Genomic DNA, 17,950 nt, shown 5'->3' with positions numbered 1-17,950 from the left:
GAGGAGGTCAAGGCCATGACCAGGGACTGCCAAGTCTGCGCGGAGTGCAAACCGCACTTCTACCGGCCAGACAAGGCCCGCCTGGTAAAGACCTCCCGGCCCTTTGAGCGCCTAAGCATTGACTTCAAAGGGCCCCTCCCCTCACTGTCATCGATGAGTACTCCCGCTTCCCCTTCGCTGTCCCCTGCCCCGACATGACCTCGGCCACTGTAATAAAGGCACTGCACAGCATCTTCACACTGTTCGGTTTCCCTGCCTACGTCCACAGCGACTGGGGCACATCGTTCATGAGCGATGAGCTATGTCAGTACCTGCTCAGCAAAGGCATCGCCTCGAACAGGACTATGAGCTATAACCCGCAGGGAAGCGGGCAGGTGGAGAGGAAGAACACGACGGTATGGAAGGCCGTTCTTCTGGCCCTCAGGTCTAGAAGTCTCCTGATCCCCCGCTGGCAGGAGGACCTCCCCGACGCCCACCACTCCATCAGATCACTCCTCTGCACAGCAACTAACGAGACCCCTCACGATCGTTTGTTTATCTTCCCCAGGAAGTCCATCTCCGGGGTCTCGCTTCCATCTTGGCTGACAACTCCGGGACCAGTCCTTCTCCGTAGGCACATGAGGAGCCATAAGACCGACCCCCTGGTCGAAAGGGTCCAGCTGCTCCACGCCAACCCCCAGTATGCCTACATCGCGCACCAGGACGGATGGCAAGATACGGTCTTCCTACGGGACCTGGCGCCAGTTGGTTCCTCTGCCAACGCGCTCCCTCCCTGCTGCCCGCCGCCACCCTCAGTGCCCCGTACGCTCCCCTGAGTCTCCTGTATTGTCCCGTGCCGACACTGCCGGCACCCATCACCCCCCTGCCTACCCCCACACCCCAACTGTCTCCGACAGGACTGAGGCTCAAGATCCAGACACAACGCCCCTGGAGTCACCACCTGCAACAACCGTGCCCGTCGCACTGCCAGAGCTGAGGAGGTCGAAGAGAACGATCCGGCCTCCAGATAGACTGAATATGTAATGACCCCACGTCACTCCCGCTGGACTTGATTTTTTTAACAGGGGGTAAATGTGGTGAATGTATTCACCTAATGCATGTATGATACTGTAACCTATGACCTATGACCTGGAAGTGGTGATACGAGCTGCTTCCAGGTACTGTACTGTGACCCCGGTGGGCTCCGCCCTCACCGGGGCATATATAGACCGGCCGCCTGTGGCCGGCATTCATCTGTACAACCGACTCTGGCTAGGCAAGTTCATGATTAATAAAGCCTAATGTTCACTCGCTCTCTCTGCCTCTTGGTGAATTGAAGGTATATCAGTGTTAACAGTGAAGAAGGGGGTTGTAGGTTACAGGAAGATATAGATGGGTTGTTCAGATGGGCAGAGCAATGACAGATGATATATAAGCCTGATAAGAGCGAGGTGATGCACTTTAGAAGAAGAAACAGGACAAAGGAGTATGTCATGAATGGCAGGACACTAGGAAGCTCCGAGGAACAGATAGATCTTGGGTAACTTGTTCACAGATCCCTGAAGGCAGCAGAGCAGGTGAATAGGGTCGTTAAGAAGGCATACAGGATATTTGCCTTTATCAGTCGTAGCATTGAAAATCAGAGCAAAGAGTTTATGTTGGAGCTGTATAGAACGTTGGTTAGACCACAGCTGGAGTACTGTGTGCAGTTCTGGTCACCTCACTATAGGAGGCAGGTGAGTGCACTGGACGGGGTGCAGAGGAGATTCACCAGGATGTTGTGTGGGATGGAGTATCTGAGCTATAAGGAGAGACTGGATAGGCTGGGATTGTTTTCTTTAGAGCAGAGAAGGCTGAGGGGGCGGGGGGGTGGGGGTGGTTATGATTGAGGTGAATAAGATTATGAGGCATTTAGACAGGTTAAATAGGAAGCAGCTATTCCTCTAGGTTGTGGGGACGGTAGCACAGTGGTTACCACTGGGAGATAGAGGAGCAGATATGCAGACAGATCTTGGAAAGATGCATAAACAATAGGGTTGTTGTGGTGGGGGATTTTAACTTTCCCTATATTAGTAATAATAATAATCGTTATTGTCACAAGTAGGCTACATTAACATTGCAATGAAGTTACGGTGAAAAGCCCCTAGTCGCCACATTCCGGCGCCTGTTCGGGTACCCAGAGGGAGAATTCAGAATGTCCAATTCACCTAACAGCACGTCTTTCGGGACTTGTTGGAGGAAACCGGAGCACCCGGAGGAAACCCACGCAGACATGGGGCGAACGTGCAGACTCCGCACAGACAGTGACCCAGCGGGGAATCAAACCGGGACCCTGGCACTGTGAAGCCATAGTGCTAATCACTATGCTACCATGCTGTCCTATTGACTGGGACACACTTACTGCTAGGGCATGGATGGAGCAGAATTTGTAAGGGGCATCCAGGAGGGTTTCTTGAACCAATATGTAAATGGCCCAACTCGGGAAGGGGCCATATTAGATCTGGTGCTGGGAAATGAGCCCGGCCAGGTGATCGAAATTTCAGTATACACACATGACTGTGTGGCAAGATTTAACCCCAACTCAATCTATAAGTTTGCGGATGAAACGACTGTGGTGGGCCGTATCTCAAACAACGAGGAATCAGACTACAGGAGGGAGATAAAACACTTGGTTGCATGGTGTACCAAAAACAACCTCTCTCTAAATGTCTGGAAGACCAAGGAACTGATCATAGACTTCAGGAAGCGCAGCACGACACACACTCCTGTCTGCATCAATGGCTCCGAAATGGAGTTCGTCGATAGCTTTAAGTTCCTGGAGGTCACCATCATCAATAGTCTGTCCTGGTCCACTCACATTGATGCAACAGTCAAGAAAGCCCAACAACGTCTCTACTTTCTACGGAAGCTAAAGAAATTTGGCATGTCTGCATCGACTCTCACAAACTTCTACAGATGTGCGATAGAGAGCATCCGATCCGGCTGCATCACAGTTTGGTATGGCAAATGCTCGGTCCAAGATCGCAAGAAACTGCAGACTGTGGTGAACTCAGCCCAACGCATCGCACAAGCTTGCCACCCCCACACTGATTCTGTATACACCTCCCGCTGCCTCAGGAAGGCAGACAGCATTATCAGAGACCCTCCCACCCAGGCATTGCCTTCTTCCAGACCCTTCCATCAGGCAGAAGGTACAGAAGTCTGAAGACCGGCACATCTAAACATAGGCACAGCTTCTTCCCCACAGCTACAAGGCTCCTCAACGATTCCCCCTCGGACTGATCTGTTCCCTGTAAGAACACTATTCACGACTCCCTATGCTGCCTCATGTATTTGCTTTGTTTGGCCCCTTGTTTCGCACTGTAACCAATCACTATTTGTCGATGTACCATTTGTCAATGTTCTCTGTTGATTATTCTTTTTGTCTACAATGTACATACTGTGTACGTTCCCTCGGCCACAGAAAAATATGTTTCATTGTACTTCGGTACATGTGACAATAAATCAAATCAAATCAAAATCAAATCAAATCGGCAGGAGATCATTTCGGGAACAGTGGTCATAATTCTGTAAGTTTTAAGCTGCTTATGGAAAAGGACAAGAGTGGTCCTCAGGTGAAGGTGTTAAGACTGGGGGAAGGCTCATTACAACAGCATTAAGCATGATCTGGAGACTGTTGACTGGGTGAGGCTGTTTGGGGGAAAATCAACATCCGGCATGTGGGAGGCTTTCAAATGTCAGTTGATTAGAATTCAGGACCGGCGTGTACCTGTGAGGATGAAAGATAAGGCTGGCAAGTATAGGGAACCCTGGATGACGAGAGATATTATGAACCTTGTCAAAAAACAAGGAAGCATTTGTAAGGTCTAAAAGGCTTAGGACAGATGAAGCCCTTGAACAATATAAAGCAAGTACAAAGAACAAAGAACAAAGAAATGTACAGCACAGGAACAGGCCCTTCGGCCCTCCAAGCCCGTGCCGACCATGCTGCCCGACTAAACTACAATCTTCTACACTTCCTGGGTCCGTATCCCTCTATTCCCATCCTATTCATGTATTTGTCAAGATGCCCCTTAAATGTCACTATCGTCCCTGCTTCCACCACCTCCTCCGGCAGCGAGTTCCAGGCACCCACTACCCTCTGCGTAAAAAACTTGTCTCGTACATCTACTCTAAACCTTGCGCCTCTCACCTTAAACCTATGCCCCCTAGTAATTGACCCCTCTACCCCGGGGAAAATCCTCTGACTATCCACTCTGTCTATGCCCCTCATAATTTTGTAGACCTCTATCAGGTCGCCCCTCCCGTCGATTTCGGCGGGAGAACAGCTGGTGAGTCAGTTTCAGCGGGAGCAGTGCGGAAGTGGCTGCTGGGAGGTAAGTCTGTCCTTTAAAAGCACTTGTCTTTGCAGGGGCAGGCCAGTCGATTTCGGCGGGAGTGGAGCTGGCTGGTTAGTCAATTTCAGCAGGAGCTGAGAATTTTTTTTTTTTAATTAGTGTTTTAGGCGGGAACAGGAAGTCGACCCGCGGATGTCTGGGAAGACCCTCACCAATAAATTCTGGTGGAGAGGAAACCCATTGGTCTGAGGTAAGTACCATATTTTATTATATTATTATTTTTTTTAATAAAAAATTTAATTTAGTTGTTAGCCAGATCTTGGTAGAAAGTTAGAGGAATGGCAGGGAAGGGAGTGCAATGTTCCTCCTGCAGGATGTTTGAGGTGAGGGATGCAGTTAGTGTCCCTGCTGATTTTACCTGCAGGAAGTGCTGCCATCTCCAGCTTCTCCAAGACCGAGTTAGGGAACTGGAGCTGGAGTTGGAAGAACTTCGGATCATTCGGGAGGCAGAGGGGGTCATAGATAACAGCTTAAGGGAATTAGTTACACCAAAGATTGGAGATAGGTGGGTAACTGTAAGAGGGACTGGGAAAAAGCAGTCAGTGCAGGGATCCCCTGCGGTCGTTCCCCTGAGAAACAAGTATACCGCTTTGGATACTTGTGGGGGGGGGGACTTACCAGGGGTAAGCCATAGGGTACGGGCCTCTGGCACGGAGTCTGTCCCTGTTGTTCAGAAGGGAAGGGGGGAGAGGAGCAGAGCATTAGTAATTGGGGACTCTATAGTCAGGGGCACAGATAGGAGATTTTGTGGGAGCGTGAGAGACTCACGTTTGGTATGTTGCCTCCCAGGTGCAAGGGTACGTGATGTCTCGGATCGTGTTTTCCGGGTCCTTAGGGGGGAGGGGGAGCAGCCCCAAGTCGTGGTCCACATTGGCACTAACGACATAGGTAGGAAAGGGGACAAGGATGTCAGGCAGGCTTTCAGGGAGCTACGATGGAAGCTCAGAACTAGAACAAACAGAGTTGTTATCTCTGGGTTGTTGCCCGTGCCACGTGATAGTGAGATGAGGAATAGGGAGAGAGAGCATTTAAACAGGTGGCTACAGGGATGGTGCAGGCGGGAGGGATTCAGATTTCTGGATAACTGGGGCTCTTTCTGGGGAAGGTGGGACCTCTACAGACAGGATGGTCTACATTTGAACCTGAGGGGCACAAATATCCTGGGGGGGAGATTTGTTAGTGCTCTTTGGGGGGGTTTAAACTAATGCAGCAGGGGCATGGGAACCTGGATTGTAGTTTTAGGGTAAGGGAGAATGCGAGTAGAGAGGTCAGGAGCACAGATTTGACGTCGCAGGAGGGGGCCAGTGTTCAGGTAGGTGGTTTGAAGTGTGTCTACTTCAATGCCAGGAATATACGAAACAAGGTAGGGGAACTGGCAGCATGGGTTGGTACCTGGGACTTCGATGTTGTGGCCATTTCGGAGACATGGATAGAGCAGGGACAGGAATGGATGTTGCAGGTTCTGGGGTTTAGGTGTTTTAGTAAGCTCAGAGAAGGAGGCAAAAGAGGGGGAGGTGTGGCGCTGCTAGTCAAGAGCAGTATTACGGTGGCGGAGAGGATGCTAGATGGGGACTCTTCTTCCGAGGTAGTATGGGCTGAAGTTAGAAACAGGAAAGGAGAGGTCACCCTGTTGGGAGTTTTTTATAGGCCTCCTAATAGTTCTAGGGATGTAGAGGAAAGGATGGCGAAGATGATTCTGGATAAGAGTGAAAGTAACAGGGTAGTTATTATGGGAGACTTTAACTTTCCAAATATTGACTGGAAAAGATATAGTTCGAGTACATTAGATGGGTCGTTTTTTGTACAGTGTGTGCAGGAGGGTTTCCTGACACAATATGTTGACAGGCCAACAAGAGGCGAGGCCACGTTAGATTTGGTTTTGGGTAATGAACCAGGCCAGGTGTTGAATTTGGAGGTAGGAGAGCACTTTGGGGACAGTGACCACAATTCGGTGACGTTTACGTTAATGATGGAAAGGGATAAGTATACACCGCAGGGCAAGAGTTATAGCTGGGGGAAGGGCAATTATGATGCCATTAGACGTGACTTGGGGGGGATAAGGTGGAGAAGTAGGCTGCAAGTGTTGGGCACACTGGATAAGTGGGGCTTGTTCAAGGATCAGCTACTGCGTGTTCTTGATAAGTATGTACCGGTCAGGCAGGGAGGAAGACGTCGAGCGAGGGAACCGTGGTTTACCAAGGAAGTGGAATCTCTTGTTAAGAGGAAGAAGGAGGCCTGTGTGAAGATGAGGTGTGAAGTTTCAGTTGGGGCGATGGATAGTTACAAGGTAGCGAGGAAAGATCTAAAGAGAGAGCTAAGACGAGCAAGGAGGGGACATGAGAAGTATTTGGCAGGGAGGATCAAGGAAAACCCAAAAGCTTTCTCTAGGTAGGTCAGGAATAAGCGAATGACTAGGGAAAGAGTAGGACCAGTCAAGGACAGGGATGGGAAATTGTGTGTGGAGTCTGAAGAGATAGGCGAGATACTAAATGAATATTTTTCGTCAGTATTCACTCAGGAAAAAGATAATGTTGTGGAGGAGAATGCTGAGCCCCAGGCTAATAGAATAGATGGCATTGAGGTACGTAGGGAAGAGGTGTTGGCAATTCTGGACAGGCTGAAAATAGATAAGTCCCCGGGACCTGATGGGATTTATCCTAGGATTCTCTGGGAAGCTAGGGAGGAGATTGCTGAGCCTTTGGCTTTGATCTTTAAGTCATCTTTGTCTACAGGAATAGTGCCAGAAGACTGGAGGATAGCAAATGTTGTCCCCTTGTTCAAGAAGGGGAGTAGAGACAACTGCGGTAACTATAGACCAGTGAGCCTTACTTCTGTTGTGGGCAAAATCTTGGAAAGGTTTATAAGAGATAGGATGTATAATCATCTGGAAAGGAATAATTTGATTAGAGATAGTCAACACGGTTTTGTGAAGGGTAGGTCGTGCCTCACAAACCTTATTGAGTTCTTTGAGAAGGTGACCAACCAGGTGGATGAGGGTAAAGCAGTTGCTGTGGTGTATATGGATTTCAGTAAAGCGTTTGATAAGGTTCCCCACGGTAGGCTACTGCAGAAAATACGGAGGCATGGGATTCAGGGTGATTTAGCAGTTTGGATCAGAAATTGGCTAGCTGGAAGAAGACAAAGGGTGGTGGTTGATGTGAAATGTTCAGACTGGAGTTCAGTTACTAGTGGTGTACCACAAGGATCTGTTTTGGGGCCACTGCTGTTTGTCATTTTTATAAATGACCTGGAGGAGGGCGTAGAAGGATGGGTGAGTAAATTTGCAGATGACACTAAAGTCGGTGGAGTTGTGGACAGTGCAGAAGGATGTTACATGTTACAGAGGGACATAGATAAGCTGCAGCGCTGGGCTGAGAGGTGGCAAATGGAGTTTAATGCAGAAAAGTGTGAGGTGATTCATTTTGGAAGGAATAACAGGAAGACAGAGTACTGGACTAATGGTAAGATTCTTGGCAGCGTGGATGAGCAGAGAGATCTCGGTGTCCATGTACATAGATCCCTGAAAGTTGCCACCCAGGTTGAGAGGGTTGTTACGAAGGCGTACGGTGTGTTAGCTTTTATTGGTAGAGGGATTGGGTTTCGGAGCTATGAGGTCATGTTGCAGCTGTACAAAACTCTGGTGCGGCCGCATTTGGAGTATTGCGTGCAATTCTGGTCGCCGCATTATAGGAAGAATGTGGAAGCATTGGAAAGGGTGCAGAGGAGATTTACCAGAATGTTGCCTGGTATGGAGGGAAGTCTTATGAGGAAAGGCTGAGGGACATGAGGCTGTTTTCGTTAGAGAGAAGGTTAAGAGGTGACTTAATTGAGGCATACAAGATGATCAGAGGATTGGATAGGGTGGACAGTGAGAGCCTTTTTCCTCGGATGGTGATGTCTAGCACGAGGGGACATAGCTTTAAATTGAGGGGAGATAGATATAGGACAGATGTCAGAGGTAGGTTCTTTACTCAGAGAGTAGTAAGGGCGTGGAATGCCCTGCCTGCAACAGTAGTGGACTCGCCAACACTAAGGGCATTCAAATGGTCATTGGATAGACATATGGACGATAAGGGAATAGTGTAGATGGGCTTTAGAGTGGTTTCACAGGTCGGCGCAACATCGAGGGCCGAAGGGCCTGTATTGCGCTGTAATGTTCTATGTTCTAAGTGCTGGGAAATGGGAATAGGTGCTTGATGGCTGGCACAGACACAATGGGCTGTAGGGCCTTTTTCTGTGCTGTGAACCTCTATGACTCTAAATAGTTGATGTTCCAGAAATGATCCCTGTGGAATCTTATAATTACACCTGATTCTGTTTTCTGATAATTAGTCAATCCCGATAACATCCTCAAAGAACTCTAATACATTTGTCAAACATGATTTCCCTTTCACAAAACCATGTTGACTCTTCCTGATTGCGTTATGATTTTCTGAATGTCTTACTACTTCCTTAATAATGGAACAGTGTGAAAGAGAATGATGTATTGGTGAAAACAACTTACCTGAAATGATGCAATAATTTTCTTAGCTTTTGTGTGCACCTGCTCATCTGGCCCATTGACCTCCTCCTCAATATCATCCAATGTTGACAGATTCATTTGAGTAACAGCTATAAAAATGGGAACAGAACAAGGGCATGTCGTCTTTTCACTAAAGCACAGAAGAATAGCCCAGATTTCAGGCCCATAAATTATTTTCTGACTAGCATTTTATATTGATGGATTCCGATAACATTTCCTTATAAATGTTGAACCACTGTATTTAGTAAGTCCATTCCTTCCATAGAGGAACATGCTATAGCACCGGCATTGACCTGTTGTAGTAAATGGCCTATTTCAGAGCTGTAAGATTCTATCTTGGTGAGTTCCTGCAGTGCATCTTGTAGATGGTACACACGGCTGTCACTGTTCGTCGGTGGTGGAGGGAGTGAGTGTTGAAGTTCGTGGATGGGATGCAATTTAAGTGCCTGCTTTGTCCTGGATGACGTCGAGATTCTTGAGTGTTGTTGGAGCTGCGCTCATCCAGGCAAGTGGAGAGTATTCCATTACACTCCTGACTTGTGATGTGTCGATGGTGGACAGGCTTTTGGGTGTCGGGAGGTGAGTTACTCACTGCAGGATTCCGAGCCTTGACCTGCCCTGGTAGCCACAGTATTAATATGGCTAGTCCAGTTCAGTTTCTGATCAATGATAACCCCAGGTTGTTGATTGCAGCATAGGTATCTGAGAAGCTGTAAATGGTGCTGAACATTGTGCAATTGTCAGCGAACATCCCTATTTCAGACTTTATGATGGAAGGAAGATTATTAATGAAGTAGCTGAAGGTGGTTGGGCTGAGGATATGACCTACACTCAGTCAGATACTGCCTTGATGTCGAGGGCAGTCACTCTCACCTGACCTCTGGCATTCAGCTCTTTTGTCCATGTTTAACCCAAGGCTGTAATGAGGTCAGGAGCTGAGTGACCCTGGCGGAATCGAAACTGAGCATCAGTGAGCAGGTTATTGCTGAGTAAGTGCCGCACTGTTGATGACTCCTTCCATCACTTTGCTGATGATGGAGAGTAGACTGATAGGGTGGTAATTGGCTGGGTTGGATTTGTCCTGTTTCTTGTGTACAGAACACACCTGGGTAATTTTCCACATTGCCGGGTAGATGCCAGTGTTGTAGCTGTACTGGAACAGCGTGGCTCGGGACACGGCAAGTTCTGGAGCACAAGCCTTTAGTACTATTGCCGGAATATTGTCAGGGCCCAGAGCCTTTGCAGAATCCAGTGCCTTCAGCCATTTCTTGATATCACGTAGAGTGAAACGTATTGGCTGAAGGCGGACATCTGTGATGCTGGGGATCTCTGGAGGAGACCGAGATGGATCATCCACTCGGCACTTCGAGCTGAAGATGGCTGCAAACATTTAAGTCTTGTCATTGATGTGCAGGGTTCCGCCAACATTGATGGAGACATCTGAGCATGGCAGAAAACCAATAATCACCACTGAAAGCCAAATCTCCATACAATTAACGGGAGCGACCCCGACCTCACGGCCTGCAGCTCTCCAACCCACTCCCCAGCAACGTGAAGCTGACGGAAGGGCTGCTGAGGGGACCCGAGGAGGTGAGTAGCCATCGTCGCTCCCGGGCAATGAGCCCGGGGTCACTGTGGTTGCTGCCCCAGTGCTTGGCAGAGAGTGGGGCGAATCCCCGGGGGCTCAGTCGCGTGTCTCGGTCGGGGTGGTGGGGGTGGGGGTTGCGGGGTGGCCGCCCTTGGCCTGGGCTGGGGGGGGGGGGGGGAGATGGATTCCTCAGCGCCCGCGGGTCCGCCATGCCAACTCCTGTACCATGTGGTCCCATTCCGGGGTGATCCCAGTCCCAACCCGCCTGCCCATCTGACCACCCAGAACTCCCACTGACCGCAGAGGCCTCTGGCCGTTGTCAGAATCGTTGGCCTTGATTCAGTGGACAGACATTAATCCGATTTTGGGCCCATTTAGCGGGTGTTTCTCGACGACCTCAGCAGCGAGAATCACCCTGATTTTCAATGGCACGTCGCCAGTTTTTTGACCTCGGGAATTTTCTCCCCGGCGAGGCCTCGCGTGGAGAGATTTCCTGCTATAGAGCTGATTTCGCCAGCAGGAGCGACTGTTCCCACCACCCCCTCTCAGGCCCCCCACCCCCTCTCACGCCCCCCCACCCCCACTCAGCCACCCCACCCCCTCTCACGCCCCCCCACCCCCTCTCACGCCCCCCCCACCCCCTTTCAGTCCCCCCACCCCCTTTCAGTCCCCCCACCCCCTCTCACGTCCCCACCTCCTGTCACGCCCCACCCCCTTTCAGTCCGCCCACCCCCTCTCACACCCCCCACCCCCTCTCACGCCCACCACCCCCTTTCAGTCCGCCCACCCCCTCTCACACCCCCCACCCCCTCTTACGCCCCCCACCCCCTTTCAGTCCACCCACCCCCTCTCACGCCCCCCCACCCCCTCTTACGCCCCCCACCCCCTCTCACACCCCCCACCCCCTCTCACGCCCCCCCACCCCCTCACGCCCCCACCCCCTTTCAGTCCCCCCCACCCCCTCTCACGCCCCCCCACCCCCTCTCACGCCCACCACCCCCTCACGCCCCCACCCCCTCTCACGCCTCCCCACCCCCTCACGCCCCCCACCCCCTCTCACGCCTCCCCACCCCTTTTCAGTCCCCCCACCCCCTCTCATGCCCCCCACCCTCTCTCACGCCCCCCACCCCCTCTCACGTCCCCCACCCCCTCACGCCCCCCACCCCCTTTCAGTCCCCCACCCCCTCTCACGCCCACCACCCTCTCTCACGCCCCCCACCCCCTCTCACGCACCCCCACCCCCTCTCACGCCCCCCACCCTCTCACGCCCCCCCACCTCCTTTCAGTCCCCCCACACCCACTCAGACACCCCACCCCCTCACGCCCCCCCATCCCTTCTCACGCCCCCCACCCCCTCTCACGCCCCCACCCTCTCTCACGCCCCCACCCCCTCTCACGTCCCCCACCCCCTCTCACGCCCCACACCCCCTCTCATGCCCCACACCCCCTCTCATGCCCCACACCCCCTCTCATGCCCCACACCCCCACTCAGCCACCCCACCCCCTCAGGCCCCCCACCCCATCTCACATCCCCCACCCCCTCTCACATCCCCCACCCCCTCTCACGTCCCCCACCCCCTCTCAAACCCCCCCACCCCCACTCAGCCACCCCACCCCCAGTCACGCCCCCACCACCTCAGCCCCCCCACCCCCTCACACCCCCACCCCCACTCAGCCACCCCACCCCCTCTCACGCCCCCTTCACCCCCTCTCACGCCCCCACCCTCTCTCACGTCCCCCACCCCCTCTCACGCCCCACACCCCCACTCAGCCACCCCACCCCCTCACGCCCCCCACCCCATCTCACATCCCCCACCCCCTCTCACGTCCCCCACCCCCTCTCACGCCCCACACCCCCACTCAGCCACCCCACCCCCTCACGCCCCCCACCCCATCTCACATCCCCCACCCCCTCTCACATCCCCCACCCCCTCTCACGTCCCCCACCCCCTCTCAAACCCCCCCACCCCCTCTCAGCCACCCCACCCCCACTCACGCCCCCACCACCTCTCAGCCCCCCCACCCCCTCACACCCCCACTCAGCCACCCCACCCCCTCTCACACCCCCTCCACCCCCTCTCACGTCCCCCACTCCCTCTCACGCCCCCCACCCCCTCTCACGCCCCCCCACCCCCTCTCACGCACCCCACCCCCTCTCACGCCCCCCACCCCCTTTCAGTCCCCCACCCCCTCTCACGCCCCCCACCCCAACTCAGCCACCCCACCCCCTCTCACGCCCCCCCACCCCCTCTCACGCCCCCCCACCCCCTCTCACGCCCCCCCACCCCCTCTCACGCCCCCCCCACCCCCTCTCACGCCCCCCACCCCCTCTCACGTCCCGCACCCCCTCTGCCGTCCCCACCCCCTCTCAGGCCCGCCCACCCCCACTCAGCCACCCCACCCCCTCTCATGCCCCCCAACCCCTCTCAGCCCTCCCACCCCCTCTCACGCCCCCTACTACCTCCTAGCCCCCCACCCCCTCTCATACCCCCCCACCCCCTTTCAGTCCCCCCACCCCTACTCAGTCCCCCCACTCAGCCTCCCCACCCCCACTCAGCCCTCCCACCATTCTCAGGCCCCCCCACCATTCTCAGGTCCCCCCACCCCCTCTCAACCCCCCCACCCCCACTTAGTCCCCCACCCCCACTCAGCCTCCCACCTCCACTCAGCCCCCCCACCATTTGGGGGCAGCACGGTAGCATGGTGGTTAGCACAATTGCTTCACAGCTCCAGGGTCCCAGGTTCGATTCCCCGCTGGGTCACTGTCTGTGCGGAGTCTGCACGTTCTCCCCGTGTCTGCGTGGGTTTCCTCCGGGTCCTCCGGTTTCCTCCCACAGTCCAAAGATGTGCAGGTTAGGTGGATTGGCCATGCTAAATTGCCCTTAGTGTCCAAAATTGCCCTTAGTGCTGGGTGGGGTTACTGGGTTATGGGGATGGGGTGGAGGTGTGGACTTGGGTAGGGTGCTCTTTCCAAGAGCCGGTGCAGACTCGATGGGCTGAATGGCCTCCTTCTGCACTGTAAATTCTATGTATCTATGTATGTATCATTCTCAGGCCCCCCCCACCATTATCAGGCCCCCCACCTCCTCTCAGGCCCCTCCACCCCTCTCAGGCCCCCCACCCTCTCTCAGCCCCCCCACCCCCTCTCAGCCCCGCCACCCCCACTCAGCTCCCCCACCCCCACTCAGCTCCCCCACCCCCACTCAGCCTCCCCACCCCCACTCAGCCCCCCCACCATTCTCAGGCCCCCCCACCCCCTCTCAGGCCCCCCCACTCCTCTCAGGCCCCCCCACCCCCTCTCAGGCCCCCCCACCCCCTCTCAGGCCCCCCCACCCCCTCTCAGGCCCCCCCACTCCCTCTCAGGACCCCCCCCCACCCCCTCTCAGGCCCCCCACTCCCTCCCAGGACCCTCCCCCACCTCTCAGCCCCCCCCCCCCGTCCCTGTTTTCTGGACCCCCTTCACACCACAGAACTTGTACAGGCACCTGGTAACCCCTCCTTCCAAATGGCAAGACCCCCCACGAAAGCCTGACCCCTGACAGTGTCAAAGTGCTTGGGTGCCAGGGGGAATCCAGGGTACCACCCTGCCCTGTTTCTGACCACCCAGGGCTCTGGAATGCCCTCCAAGACCCCCGAGATGCCGTTACGTCTGGTCCATGTTTGTGCGGACGAGTACCTGGCAAGGTCTCACAGGAGCGGCCAGGTGTCGGGTGAAAGCGGCTCCGAGTATTTTACTTAGATTACAGGCTAATTTAAATCAGCAGATCCGGACCATACCCAGCGAGGGCGAGATCCCGCCGTGCGGAGCAAATTGGGTGATTCGCTATCAGCCTGGCGATCGGCATGTAGCCCAATTTGGGCTCTCCCAGGATTCACCAGGTGCCATCGGCTCTGCGCCGGGTACAATGCGATCGCGGAGGAGACATGCCTTTACGTGAAGGACCTGGTTAGGTTCAGGAAGGGGTGGGTCAGGCAGGTTTTCCACTCGGGATTGAAATCGCGGGGAGCGGTAGGGTTTAAACTAGTATGGCAGGGGGGTGGGCACGGGAGCAATAGGTCAGAAGGTGAGAGCATTGAGGGAGAACTAGGGCATAGGGACAGTGTGGCTCTGAGGCAGAGCAGACAGGGAGAAGTTGCTGAACACAGCGGGTCTGGTGGCCTGAAGTGCATATGTTTTAATGCAAGGAGCATTACGGGTAAGGCAGATGAACTTAGAGCTTGGATTAGTACTTGGAACTATGATGTTGTTGCCATTACAGAGACCTGGTTGAGGGAAGGGCAGGATTGGCAGCTAAACGTTCCAGGATTTAGATGTTTCAGGCGGGATAGAGGGGGATGTAAAAGGGGAGGTGGAGTTGCGCTACTTGTTCGGGAGAATATCACAGCTGTACTGCGAGAGGACACCTCAGAGGGCAGTGAGGCTATATGGGTAGAGATCAGGAATAAGAAGGGTGCAGTCACAATGTTGGGGGTATACTACAGGCCTCCCAACAGCCAGCGGGAGATAGAGGAGCAGATAGGTAGACAGATTTTGGAAAAGAGTAAAAACAACAGGGTTGTGGTGATGGGAGACTTCAACTTCCCCAATATTGACTGGGACTCACTTAGTGCCAGAGGCTTAGACGGGGCGGAGTTTGTAAGGAGCATCCAGGAGGGCTTCTTAAAACAATATGTAGACAGTCCAACTAGGGAAGGGGCGGTACTGGACCTGGTATTGGGGAATGAGCCCGGCCAGGTGGTAGATGTTTCAGTAGGGGAGCATTTCGGTAACAGTGACCACAATTCAGTAAGTTTTAAAGTACTGGTGGACAAGGATAAGAGTGGTCCGAGGATGAATGTGCTAAATTGGGGGAAGGCTAATTATAACAATATTAGGCAGGAACTGAAGAACATAGATTGGGGGCGGATGTTTGAGGGCAAATCAACATCTGACATGTGGGAGGCTTTCAAGTGGCAGTTGAAAGGAATACAGGACCGGCATGTTCCTGTGAGGAAGAAAGATAAATACGGCAATTTTCGGGAACCTTGGATGACGAGTGATATTGTAGGCCTCGTCAAAAAGAAAAAGGAGGCATTTGTCAGGGCTAAAAGGCTGGGAACAGATGAAGCCTGTGTGGAATATAAAGAAAGTAGGAAGGAACTTAAGCAAGGAGTCAGGAGGGCTAGAAGGGGTCACGAAAAGTCATTGGCAAATAGGGTTAAGGAAAATCCCAAGGCTTTTTACACTTACATAAAAAGCAAGAGGGTAGCCTGGGAAAGGGTTGGCCCACTGAAGGATAGGCAAGGGAATCTATGTGTGGAGCCAGAGGAAATGGGCGAGGTACTAAATGAATACTTTGCATCAGTATTCACCAAAGAGAAGGAATTGGTAGATGTTGAGTCTGGAGAAGGGTGTGTAGATAGCCTGGGTTACATTGTGATCCAAAAAGACGAGGTGTTGGGTGTCTTAAAGAATATTACGGTAGATAAGTCCCCAGGGCCTGATGGGATCTACCCCAGAATACTGAAGGAGGCTGGAGAGGGAATTGCTGAGACCTTGACAGAAATCTTTGGATCCTCGCTGTCTTCAGGGGATGTCCCGGAGGACTGGAGAATAGCCAATGTTGTTCCTCTGTTTAAGAAGGGTAGCAAGGATAATCCCGGGAACTACAGGCCGGTGAGCCTTACTTCTGTGGTAGGGAAATTACTGGAGAGAATTCTTCGAGACAAGATCTACTCCCATTTGGAAGCAAATGGACGTATTAGTGAGAGGCAGCACGGTTTTGTGAAGGGGAGGTCGTGTCTCACTAACTTGATAGAGTTTTTCGAGGAGGTCACTAAGATGATTGATGCAGGTAGAGCAGTGGATGTTGTCTATATGGACTTCAGTAAGGCCTTTGACAAGGTCCCTCATGGTAGACTAGTACAAAAGGTGAAGTCACACGGGATCAGGGGTGAGCTAGCAAGGTGGATACAGAACTGGCTAGGCCATAGAAGGCAGAGAGTAGCAATGGAGGGATGCTTTTCTAATTGGAGGGCTGTGACCAGTGGTGTTCCACAGGGATCAGTGCTGGGACCTTTGCTCTTTGTAGTATATATAAATGATTTGGAGGAAAATGTAACTGGTCTGATTAGTAAGTTTGCAGATGACACAAAGGTTGGTGGAATTGCGGATAGCAATGAGGACTGTCGGAGGATACAGCAGGATTTAGATTGTCTGGAGACTTGGGCGGAGAGATGGCAGATGGAGTTTAATCCGGACAAATGTGAGGTAATGCATTTTGGAAGGTCTAATGCAGGTAGGGAATATACAGTGAATGGTAGAACCCTCAAGAGTATTGAAAGTCAAAGAGATCTAGGAGTACAGGTCCACAGGTCATTGAAAGGGGCAACACAGGTGGAGAAGGTAGTCAAGAAGGCATACGGCATGCTTGCCTTCATTGGCCGGGGCATTGAGTATAAGAATTGGCAAGTCATGTTGCAGCTGTATAGAACCTTAGTTAGGCCACACTTGGAGTATAGTGTTCAATTCTGGTCGCCACACTACCAGAAGGATGTGGAGGCTTTAGAGAGGGTGCAGAAGAGATTTACCAGAATGTTGCCTGGTATGGAGGGCATTAGCTATGAGGAGCGGTTGAATAAACTCGGTTTGTTCTCACTGGAACGAAGGAGGTTGAGGGGAGACCTGATAGAGGTATACAAAATTATGAGGGGCATAGACAGAGTGGATAGTCAGAGGCTTTTCCCCAGGGTAGAGGGGTCAATTACTAGGGGGCATAGGTTTAAGGTGAGAGGGGCAAGGTTTAGAGTAGATGTACGAGCAAGTTTTTTACGCAGAGGGTAGTGGGTGCCTGGAACTCACTACCGGAGGAGGTAGTGGAAGCAGGGACGATAGGGACATTTAAGGGGCATCTTGACAAATATATGAATAGGATGGGAATAGAAGGATACGGACCCAGGAAGTGTAGAAGATTGTAGTTTAGTCGGGCAGCATGGTCGGCACGGGCTTGGAGGGCCGAAGGGCCTGTTCCTGTGCTGTACATTTCTTTGTTCTTTGTTCTTTGTAATGAGCAGTAACATGAGATTTGTAAGTGTGAAGGAGGTGAGGGATCCGGTGGGAGATATGTGATTATGAGTGGGGTATGTAAGGGGCACCGGTAGTGTTGGCAAATGTGTATGGCCCAAATTGGGATGATGTGGGTTTTATGAGGGGGTTGCTGGCAGCAATCCCGGATTTGGCTACGTACCAGTTAATTATGGGATGAGATTTTAACTGTGTCCTAGAGCCGAGGGTGGATAGGTCGAGCCCCAGGTCGATGGGTAGGGTACGAATGGCAAGGGAGCTGGGGGGGTTTCTGCAGAGGATGGGTATGGTGGATCCATGGTGCTTTCAGAACCCAGGGGGAAGGGAATATTCCTTCCTTTCACACGTCTATCAGGTGTATTCGAGGATTGATTACTTTGTAGTGAGTCGGGAGATTTTGG

The 17,950-nt window shown here is 52.8% G+C and overlaps 1 protein-coding gene across 1 annotated transcript in view; it reads right to left on the bottom strand.

The window, feature by feature from the left end:
* The window catches only part of fer1l4 (fer-1 like family member 4), a 527,478-nt gene that overhangs the window by 142,299 nt on the left and 367,229 nt on the right, over positions 1-17,950 (bottom strand). The window contains exon 33 of the mRNA XM_072515422.1: positions 8,881-8,987. Within this exon, the coding sequence (XP_072371523.1) occupies positions 8,881-8,987 (107 nt within the window). The remainder of the gene's footprint in view (positions 1-8,880; positions 8,988-17,950) is intronic.

Source organism: Scyliorhinus torazame, chromosome 8 (assembly GCF_047496885.1).
Source record: "Scyliorhinus torazame isolate Kashiwa2021f chromosome 8, sScyTor2.1, whole genome shotgun sequence".
Classification (NCBI taxonomy): Eukaryota; Metazoa; Chordata; class Chondrichthyes; order Carcharhiniformes; family Scyliorhinidae; genus Scyliorhinus; species Scyliorhinus torazame.
This window is presented reverse-complemented; position numbering and strand designations above follow the sequence as displayed.